The sequence below is a fragment of the Lepidothrix coronata genome, unplaced genomic scaffold (assembly GCF_001604755.1).
Source record: "Lepidothrix coronata isolate B3197 unplaced genomic scaffold, Lepidothrix_coronata-1.0 Scaffold3, whole genome shotgun sequence".
Classification (NCBI taxonomy): Eukaryota; Metazoa; Chordata; class Aves; order Passeriformes; family Pipridae; genus Lepidothrix; species Lepidothrix coronata.
Window position 1 is genome coordinate 2,117,500 of NW_016690183.1, and position 11,441 is coordinate 2,128,940.

The following is an 11,441-nucleotide window of genomic DNA, read 5'->3' on the forward strand; positions in this document are numbered from 1 at the left end:
CAGACCACTGTCACTTTGGGAGCTGCTTATAAGTATAAGAAATGATGTAGTATCACAGATTAAACCCATTCTCTGACATAAAGCAGAGCAATGCATTTTTACCTGTGTTTTGTGATTCATGTGTATTAAATATGTACTGACAGATATTTCAAGTACTGAATTTTAGACAGTGCTGTTTGTACCAATTTGATAATCAAACAGAAAAAGTGCAAATGAACTGACTTAATGCCTTTTTGGACTGGATCAGATTGTTCAAGTTATGGAAGGTTGCCAGACTCTCTGAGTGTATGGAAGGCTGAATTGGCCACATGGGTATTAGTCTGGGGCAAATAGAACCTCCACCACTACTCTGTTAACTCTCCTGCTTCCCATGCTCATTAGGAACCTCTGTCATCTCTAAGTTACCGATAGATAGTGTCATAATATGCTGTTCCACTGCTGTAGTATCCAGGAAATTAGTCATGACCTATATCCACCTTTCTGGTCATGCTGACCAGCAAGTATCACTATGGGTTATATTACACTTAGGGTGGTCTACAAACACAACCTGGTTTTGTGCAAAGATAGTAGCTTGCTGAGAAAGGAAATATATGGAGTTTTCTTTCACAGACAGAAAAATTTATTGATCACATGCTTGAAGTGCTTGTAAAGCCTTAAAAAACTTAAACTGGAAAATATCCTCACCCAAAATATAAATTTTTGCCCCCAAACCAAATAATATTTGAAATGAAACAATTTTAAGTAGTGTTTCATAGAATCACAGAATAGTTTGATTTGGAAGCGATCTTTAAGTCCTATCTAGTTCCATCTAGTGTGCAAACTCCCTGCAATTAACAGGGACATCTTCAACTAGACCAGGTTGTTCAGAGCCCTGTCCAACCTGACCTTGAACGTTTCCAGGGATGGATCATCTACCCCCTCTCTGGGCAACCTGTTCTACTGTTTCACCATCCTCATTGCAAAAAATGTCTTCCTTATATCTAGACTAAATCTTACCCTCTTTTAGTTCACAAATGTTACATCTTGTCCTATTGCTACACGTCCTACTAAAAAGCCTGTCCTCATCCTTCTTCTAGGCCTCCTTTAAGTACTGAAAGGCCACAATGTCTCCCCAGAGCCTTCTCTTCTCCATGCTGAATAACCTCAGCTCTGTCAGCCTTTTTTCAGAGAAGAGGTTCTCCAAGCCCTCTGATCATTTGCATGGCCCTTCTCTGGACCCACTCCAACAGGTTGATGTCCTTCCTGTGCTGGGGACCCCAGAGCTAGATGTAGTACCCCAGGTGGGGTCTCACTAGAGCAGACTACAGGGAGAGAATCATCTCCCTCGACCTGCTGGGCATGCTGCTTTTGATGCAGCCCAGGATACAGCTGGCTTTCTGGGCTGTGAGTGCACAGTACTGGCTCATCTACACTGGTACTCCCAAGTCCTTCTCTGCAGGGCTGCTCTAAATCCTCTCATCCCCCAGCCTGTATTGATACAGTGAGTTGCCCCAGCCCTAGGGCAGCACCTCACACTTGGCCTTGTTTAACCTCATGAGGTTCCCATGGGCCCACTTCTAAGCATATCTTTTGGATGGCATCCCATCCCTTGCACGTGTCAACTGCACCATTCAGCTTGGTGTCATCTGCATATTTGCTGAGGGTGAACTCGTTGCCACCATGTCATTGAGGAAGACTTTAAATAGTACTTGCCCCTGGGGGACACCAATTGTTACTGATCTCCATTCAGACACTGAGCTGTTGACCAATGTTTTCTGGACACAGCTATCCAGCCAATTCCTTATCCATCAAATAGCTCACCCATTAAATCTATCTTTCTCCAATTTAGAGGGATGGATTTTGTGGGGGACCATGTCAAAGGCCTTACAGAAGTCCTAAGAGATGACAGCCGTAGCCCTTCCCTTGTCCACTGATGGAGTCACTCCATCATAGAAGGCCACTAGGTTGGTCAGTCATGATTTGCCCTTGGTGAAGCTGTGCTGGCTGTCTCAAATCACCTCCCTGTTCTCCTTCCCAGGCACAGAGGTAAGTCTGACATGTGAGTAGTTAGCAGGGTCCTCCTTACTACTCTTTTTAAAAATGAGTGCAATAATTTCCCATTTCCAGTCACCTGGGACTTCACCTGACTGGCATGAATTTTCAAATTTCTTGAATAGAGGCTTGGCAACTACATCGGCCAATTCCCTCAGAACTCTGGGATGCTTCTTGTCAGGTGCCAGAGACTTACGTACGTTCAGGTTCCTCAGGTGGTCACGTACCCAATCTTCTCTAAGAGTGGGAGGGACTTTGCTCCCCTACTCCCTGCCTTGAGAGGTGTGGAAAGAGAGATTGTCAGTGAAGACTGAGGCAAACCAATTTTTAAGTACCTCAGCCTTCTCCTAGTTTGTTATTACCAGTTTGCCAGTTGGGTTGTCAGAGGAGTATACTTTGACCTCCCTTTTCTGGCTGACATAAATTTAGAAGCCCTTCTTATTCCCTCCCTTGCCAACTTCAGTTCCAGTCATGCTTGGGCCTTTTTGACCCTATCTCTACACAACCAGGCAAAATTCCTATTCCTGTATTCAAATAAAATACAACAATAGTGGAGTAGTTTGTCTTGGATCTTTTGGACCACCAGTACAAATATAGTAGGCAAGCAGATAATGAGGTCCAAATGTACTAGATAAGCATATAAAAAGTTGTGTATATGCCTTAGTGACTAGCCCATTACATTTTTAAAGGCCATAAAACTATTCTTACAAAAGTTTCAAGCAATTTGTACATTTTTCTTGTCATATAGGGATCAGTTATATTGTTGCCATTTTGGGGATTTACAAAATTGCACAAAATATTGTAATACCTACATCATATCATCATCATTTGATATATATGAACTGGAGTCGAAAAACAGAAAAATACTTAATACCTTGACAAGTTCTATCTATTTCATCTTACTTGTTTTTTGCAACTCATCTATTTGAAGGCAAAATTAAAATGATACAAAGCAAAAGTCTGCAAAAATAAAAAGCTTCTTCAGCATGACACAGTCTAATAAGGATGCCCCTTCCTTGGTAATTTAAAGCATATTTATGTTTTTTCTTTTCCTTTTGATAAAATATTCCACAATGAGTTTACTTAAAAAGAAAAAAAAACGAATCTTTGAAGTGTGGCATGAATTTTTCACAGCAAAACAGGTGTGGAATTATCTGGAAAATCAGGGTTGGTACAGCTTGAAAAAAGGTCTCCATCCCTCTGTTTGCCCAGCAAAAGACATGAGAAGATACTGTAAGGGAGGTATCCCTCGTTGCTTCCCCTGGAAGGAAGTGCCAAATTGAAAGAAAGAAACATGCTCTCTGCTTTTGCGATAGCTGGGTGACAGAGGTTTTTCTCCTGGCAAAGGGCAAAACGGAGGGACATCGTTGTAGCTCAGTGGCTGTAGTGCCTCAATACTTCCTTATGGAGAAGCTCTGTGCTAACTCTGGGAAATCTTCCCCATTGAAATCAGCATGTGAATCCCCAGCATAGCATCTTTTGTGTAAGAAAGTGGAATACAGATCATGTTATATTTTTAAGTGGAAGTCTGAGTGCTTTTCTCTTATGTATGTGTGCTGCGCTGCCTTGATTTTACTGTTCCTGCTGGATAGTGGTCTCTATTTAGTTGAGTTAGCTTTGTTATAAACATGGGGGTTTAAGAGTTCTCTGACTAATGATCTCACAATTAGGTACTGCAGTGTCACGATACAGCTCCAAAATAGAAAGCAGAGGAACAGCATGTGACTGTCCACTCTGCCTTTCCAGCAAGGCTTCTGCTAGCAGCAAACAACAGCTGCAGACAAAAATAGAAGGTGATAAGCAACTAGAATCTTTAGTTAAATATAGAAGTCATTCTCCATGACAGTAAGGAGTCCAGAGCAACAATGAAGTCTCTCCGATTCCTTAGTGCCGAAGCATTCGTGTCAAATGAAGAGTTTGCCAGGAAGAGTCTCAGCGCTGTTGCCCATAATCTTTTTCCTCTTCTTTTTAAAGCCAGCTACTTACTGGAGCAAGGGGAAGTGATTCATGACTTGGTAGAGAACTGGCCACTTGTTGACTTTAACATGGGAAAGCTTTTGGGAGCTACTGTGGACTACCAGGAAGACTTGAGCCATAGAACATGCTCAGTGTGCTTGGAAAGCTGTCTAACAGGGCTGAGAGACTATGTGCTGAATAATTTTTCTCCCTACAGGAAAAGGTTGAAAGTGGTTGACCTGACAGGTATAAAAGATGTTGAAGTTCAGTTTTGTGAGTGCAAGAAGACAATGGGCAGGTGGGCCAGGACGCAGCTGCTCTCCAAGCTTTGTTTAGAATTGGTGGTTTACCTGCAACAAGCACAGTGCAACCCAGGTACATTTGAAATCAGTATTGATGTGCTAATTGACTTGTTTGTTACAGAGAGGAACTATGAGCTGGTCGTGGAGGCCCTGTTGAAGAAATGCTGTTGTCCACTGAAGATCTGCTGTGTAGCATTCAGATCTGACAACCTGACCTTGCAGAAATTCTTCTACATCATAAAACTCACTGATCCCTCTTTGTTGCGCAAACTGGAAATAGTTCACAATGTTCGCTTGGAAATGGAACACCTGGAAATACTCTTCAACAGTATCCACTTCCCTCTATTGATGTCCTTGACCTTGCCAGCACGAACATTTAATGTGCAGAGGTTCACAGCTACAGATGAACAGATGCTTACTAATATTGGAGAAAAGATGGGTGAAATGACACACCTCACTGAGCTGTGTATGTCATTTTCTATACTCACAGGAAGAATACAGAAACTGCTCAGGTAATTTGGTCATCCTGCTTTCAGTCAGACTGTAAAGAACAGCACTTTGTGCCACCAGCAAGCTAAGAATCTCTGAGAATAAGGGAAGTGAGTGTATCTTGGAGGGTGCGTGGGAAGGGGCAGCAGGAAGCAGGAAAGGTTATTTGTTGGGGAGAATTGGCAGCCAATACATACCTAATGCACTTCGAAGAACAGACTGTTTTTATTAGTCTTCCAGAACCTATCTGGTGAGAATATGCTTTTGGCTACCACATAAAAGAGTGGTACTCAGACAATTTTTATATTAGCTTATGTATTAAGCAGCTTGCATTGGCTTTGGTGCAAGACCTGAGTCATATACCAAATATTTTTTAGAGTCTCTAGTGAATTTTTGTCCTCTAAAAAAGATGCAGTAAATATACTAGGATTCCACAGATATTGTATTTTTAGGTGGGCAGGGGAATAGTAGACTTTGATTTGAGACTTTGATTTCAGTTGTTTGTGTGTCTCTTGATGTCAAGGCAAGAGAGATCTGATGCTTTTCTGTACTGCAAATTAAGCTGATACATAAATATTCATTATGAATTCCTGTGAAAAACTGGCAATTCTCAAAAAGATAACAAACTGCCAGTGAGCAGTGTTCATACTGGAACAGAAAATACAGTTAACTGCATGCTTTTCAGAGCATCTAAAAAAAAAGGCAGACAAAAGTTTCATCCAGACAAATCACCTTAGTCTAAAATTTCTCCCATACAAGGAGTAATTTTATTTAAAATTTATGAGTGGCATACTGCTTATATCAATAGAAATAAATTGCAAGTTTCTAACTTTGATCCAGCTGAGCTCTGTAACAGAAGTCTCACTAAGATTTAGTATGTATGAAAGGGATCTCTTGATTTTCATTTATCAGAACTATTTTATATTCAACTAAAATATCTGAGAATAATCTCACTTATACTTCTTCCAACCTTCTTTATTAGAATATCTCTTTGCAACTGCAGAATGCTACAAAGTGTAAACCTTTCAGGCATTTAAAAACAGCAAACCCTGCCCCCCCCCCAGAAACAAAAGAGATGTTTTGTTACAATACTGACTGGCTTTCATCTTGGAATTAATCCTTCCTTCATGGAAATTATCTAAATCTCTGGAATTATGACAGTTTTCTACAAGAAGCAGCCACCAATCCCTTTATGGAAGTAGTGATCTGCTATTAATTCAGCAAGTCATAGACACTTGACAACATAAAACTGGTTACAAAATAGATACATAGAAAGTTTAATCCCCATTAAAATAGCACAACAGAGTCACATAAAGAAGAAGCTAATTCATGGAACTGATTCCAGAAAGAAAATATACTTGTTATTTTTGGCACATGCTTCTGTTTCTCAAGAGAGGTAAGAAAAAATAATGAATGTGGTAGATGGTTACACTCATAATATATATAGTTGCATGTAATTTTGTAAATGTAGCTTTTCAATGTTTTATGCAATAAAACTGTTTTCCCTTTAATTCTGCAGCCCACTAAAAACTCCACTGAAGATGCTGGATGTTTCTAACTGCTCACTGAACCATGCTGATATGGCCTATTTAGCCAATAGCTTCCATGCTAATCACTTAGAAGCCCTGGACCTGAGTGGTCATGATATACCTGAACTTTACCCATCAACATTCTTTAAGCTGCTCAGCCATTCCTCTTCAGTGCTCAGGAGTCTTACCCTGGAGGACTGTAACATCCAAGATACTCATGTCAACATGTTGATTTTAGGTTTAAGCCCTTGCCAGAAATTACATGAGTTTAAGTTTGTGGGAAACCCACTGTCATCCCAAGCACTTAAACACCTTTTCACATTTCTCTGTGAATTGCCAATGCTGAAAAATGTGGAGTTCCCAGTTCCAAGGGACTGCTACCCTATTGGCATCACCTACCCCATTGATGATGCCAGTGTTTGCAGATTTGATCACCAAAAATATGAAAGTGTAGCAGAGGATCTTAACCTCATTTTAGTCCAAGCAAATAGGGAGGATGTGAAGGCTTCAACACCACTTTTTGGGAGTTATGATGCAGCTGTTCAGGAGACAAACAACGAACTGGGAGCTTACTTGATCAAGTCCTTCAAAGAGACTTTAGAAAAGTTCACTACTTCTTTTAACAAAATGAGTTAAAGTTGTAACATAGTGGTGATGATAATGCTCTGTCAAATCAGAAGTTAATTTAATTTTTCCTAGAACTGTACCTTCAATCATCAGTCATGTATTTTCTTTATTTTTTCAGCTGAATTTATTATTGTTTGAATAGCCTCTGATCACCTGAGGTATTGTAACTTATGATATATTTATTGCATGCACCTTACAAAGCACTACATGTTCACAAGAGGGGAGGACACTTACTAGTTTAGTATTTTATACAAAAGAACTTTGTTTCTCAGTATAGCAATAAGTATTTAAGCTTGGCTGATTTCTTATGCAGGTTTCTCTGGATTTGGCAATGAGGCTTGCAGCCCTGCAAAAAAGACAGGAAAGTCCTTTCTCAAGTCCAGCAGGATGTCCCAAAGGTTGTGCACATATCCTTATCTGTGGCTCCTGAAATTAATTTTTTTTTGCCCTGGGCCTTCTGAATTCACCAATCTGTGTTTTATCCAGTACACTCCCAATAGTGGGGGACATGCAACAGCCTCCACATCCCTGTGCCTCTCTTTCTTGTGCACAGGCAGGAACAATAAACACAATTTGTCTAATATATTGTGCTGGTGAGGAGTAAAATTCCATACCAAGGAGGTAGCAAACCAAGCGGTTGGCTGACAGGAGAGGATCCCACCCCACCTACCCCAGAAACATAAAGCAGCCTCTGAGGAGTCTCCTGGTGCTCTTGCAATGTGTATTTTAGAATGGTAGACCAGGACAGCGCTGCACAGCCATGCTTGTCATGTTAGCTGGTAAGTGCCTCAAGCCACTCCCTTCATGGAATCAGCTTCTTGGCTGGTAGAATGTACCCTGCTGCTTTCAGGTGCTTTAAAGAAAGTCTAGGACAGCGGTAATGCTGAAAAAAGAAGAGTGTTGAAAACATACTAAAAAAAAAAAAAAAAGAATCTAATGTCAATTTAAAAAATGTGGAAAAGGGACAAGGCTGGTTGCTCAGTAACTAGAAGTTCATCTGTGTACAACACTGCCTTCTTCTGTCAGGACTATGTGTTCTGCTACAGACTTGCAACCAGTGTCAGGAAGAATCACATTTATTTGTCAAGCTCCAGTGTGAGAAAAGTATTAGAGTGACAGAGTAAACAGAATCCCAGACTTCACGTATGCTGTGTTGGAGCATAGGTGAAGGGGTTAACAGGATGTTAGGATACAGAAGTAGGGCCACAAAACACACATATGAAGAGTACTATAATGGGGGATGAATGGTAAAGAACTGCCATAGTCTCCTTAGCTTCTCACCTGTAAAACTAGAGACTTGGTTAGCTTCTAGGTAATCAACAAAAAAAGAAAAAAAAAAGCTCAGGTTAATACCCACTACTCTGCCATTAAATGCAATTTACCAGTTCATGAAAACTTGATCAAACAGCACTGAAAGTGAATGTTGCAGCAGCAGTTGAGGTGTCATTGCAGTATTAAAGATCATTATTAAGATAACAAGGACAATTTATTTGAAATAATACTGGACTTCATCATCTGAGGGTAAGGAAAGTTTCTTCATTTAGGCAGTGCTGGTTTGTCAAGCTTTCTGTTTATCCACAATAAGAATATGCAAGCAACTGCTAACCTAATTTACAAAAACAGAAACCCAAAACAAAATGAAACAAAACAAAAAATTAATGGGCTGAGTACCAAGCAAAGCTTGCATGTTCCAGAGTGCATTTAAATGATTTTTTTGTTGTTTTCTTATGTTCATCCTTGCAACATGTTTTATTGATTAAACATATGATGGTAAAATTGAAAATGAATGGACATGACCTGTTTATGTTTACAGATCACTAAAAAAAAAAAATAAATAGTAATCCAAGTTGTCAAGCATCTGTGATTCAGAAAATGCCAGAGTTGTTTTCCACATGGCCTTGCATATATTTGGACAGAATTCCACATGCTCCTTTGTTCTTGCCTCTACTCTACCTTTTCCTCCCTCTGACCTTGCCATTCTTTTCATCCTAGAGTTGACCCATGACTTCTCAGCCAGACCTAAGTAATTTGAATTTTGCGATGCAAATTATCTACTCCTTTGGGATGAGTAGTGGCACTTCCTCTTGCTGGGAGAGGACACTCTTTGTACTGTAGCTGCAAATGTGTAGTGATTCCTCCACCTCCATCCTAACAGGTTGTACCTGGAGGTGAAGGTTGGCTCTTTTGGAACATACTGTGTTACAACAGCCAGTCCCTGCCTTTTTCAGTACACACAAAACAGACAGCTCTTATTTCAGAATATTTAGATACCTTACAACGTCTGCTGTCTACGCAGCTCTCTCTGCTTTCTCCTTGCTTAAGGCCAGTCATGGTCCACTCTTTTATTTTATTTCCTCCTTTTTCTGCACCCCACAAACTCTTGCCCATCTTCCATTTTCAGTCTCCCATCTATATGCAGGGTCTTGTGCCAGGAGAAGTATGTAGAGACCATAGCTTTTGTTTTAGTGCCAAGTTAGAGGATCACCACTATATCTATTTCAAATATTCCCTTTGAGCCTGCAGTATGGAGTGCATTGCATTACAGAAGTGGTGTCCATGCAGCACTTCATGCAGCGTAGCAGTGAATGACTAACAAACAGTTGGAGCACATGAATACACACGCAGAAAGGTTTTGGATCCTCTTCCTGGGAAACCAGCTGTTCTGCAGAAACACGCACACATGTTTAAAGTTTTGTGATCTTCTAAAATGCTGGAATTGAAGCAGAAGTCTTACTGTCTACATTTGCATGTTAAAATTTTATTGCAAGAAATATCGTATATAGAATGCATAACCTATGTATCAGTACTTTGAATACTGTTGAATCCAAAAGGCCAAACGGCTAATACATGAGAACTATTTTGTTGACACCAAACTCTATTTCCCTTAGAAATTCTCAAGATAAATGCCACATTTTGGGCAAGGAGGGATTTGTACACTTTTAGAATGGAATCAGATATTCTTTAAGTCACACAGTTGCCAACTCTAGAGCCAACTTTAGCGCTTTAGCTCTTAGATATCCCATCTTTGTCTCTTTGGTTTCTTTCTTAATTATGGTTGTTACTGTTGGTTTTAAATGCAGGTCAAACTAGCATTTTGGTGTTGGTCTGACTTCCAGCAACAAGGATTTGTGCCATCTCTCAGAAGAGTTCCTGTATCTCTTTTGCCCCAGCAGTTCTGATTATGGTTTGGGCCTACTCTTTCTTCCTTTTTCCAATGTGTAGAACTGTGGGACTTGGAATTCTGCTATTAGAGAAAAAGGACTAATGCTACAATGACCTAAACATATAAAGTTACCTTCTACTTTGCAAATGCAGACAGATACTGACTGAATCCTGCCTTGTGTCCCCTGTCTTCCTGTATGTGACTAATATCAGCTTCACTGGGTTCAGAACTGAGTGGATTCAAGTCCATTTGTCCTGTCTATCCAGAAAACTGTCTAAAGGCTTAACAACATACCACCTTGGGGTAGAGACAGTCTTCTAGGCTCCAGTTAAGTCCGCCCAGCAGGACAGGAGTTGCCACAACACCAAAATCACACAGATGTCAATGGAGTGGAGATGTCTGTGTTGTGAACAAAGGTGTATTCAATACCCTGCTACAACATCTGCTCGTGGTGTTCCTTTAAGTGTCTGAAGATGAACACTTGAACTCCCTTGAGGTTTATTTGCAAAAGACTCAGAAGAGATGCATGTAGAAAAAATACATTGAAAAAAATCAGGATAAAACCAACACCATTCTCACCATATTCAAGCAAATGTTCTAAACACAAAACACAATAGTGGGTATCATAAAGAAACTAAAGGCTGACTTTTTGTTTGAATAAAAAGAAAAAAAACCTGCTAAATTTGTATTTATTCACCATACTTAATTTGATCCACATTTTATTCACCAAATAGTTTTTTTTATTTATTAGCATGTTTTCATTTCTTAATTGAGACATACATTATTCAGCAGCAGTTGCTTCTAAATCTTTCTCTGAGGCAGGGTGAGAATTGCCAGAAGAGCTTTCTGCTGTTGCAATTGCTAAGCTCCCCTATTCAGTAACTGTGCATAGACCAACTTTAGTTAAATACTTAGTACATAGCGTATAATGATTCTACTTTGACAAACTTTATGAAATTGAAGAACAGGTAAGAAATCTCTATATACTGCACCAGTTATTTTCCTGATTTGGTCTACCAATTTGTGACCACAGAATTTGAAATTGAAGGACAGACCTTTCCTACTTCTGATCTCTTCATAACTCATCATATTATGTTTTGGCCACACAAAGAGCAGTTGAAAGAAGCAGCGGGAAAAAAAGATGACAGTCAGATTTTTACTGTGGAAGAAGCAGCACAGCAGCTATGTGCTTGGAGATTGCTACCTGAACAACACAGAAGCCTATTAATAGAAAAAGGCAAATAAACACAACTGTTGCAAGAAAGTTGTCATTAATGAAACTGAAACAAGCTTCTTGATATAATCCTACACCTTCAAATTAATATTCTTTCGATCAAAAGTTGA

At 39.8% G+C, this 11,441-nt stretch overlaps 1 protein-coding gene across 2 annotated transcripts; it reads left to right on the plus strand.

Annotated features, from left to right (window-relative positions):
• Window positions 1-3,896: 3,896 nt before the first annotated feature.
• On the plus strand, window positions 3,897-10,248 carry LRRC14B (leucine rich repeat containing 14B). 2 transcript variants are annotated; one of them, XR_001875981.1, is made up of 3 exons: window positions 3,897-4,801; window positions 6,298-7,713; window positions 10,015-10,248. XR_001875981.1 is itself a non-coding variant. In XM_017821956.1 (2 exons), exons 1-2 carry the CDS (start codon window positions 3,897-3,899, stop codon window positions 6,941-6,943), a joined length of 1,551 nt encoding a protein of 516 aa, XP_017677445.1. In that variant the 3' UTR covers window positions 6,944-9,298. The 2 variants fall into 2 exon arrangements, 1 of the variants encoding a protein (XP_017677445.1); XM_017821956.1 differs by lacking the exon at window positions 10,015-10,248 and having other exon boundaries at window positions 6,298-9,298.
• Window positions 10,249-11,441: the final 1,193 nt, after the last annotated feature.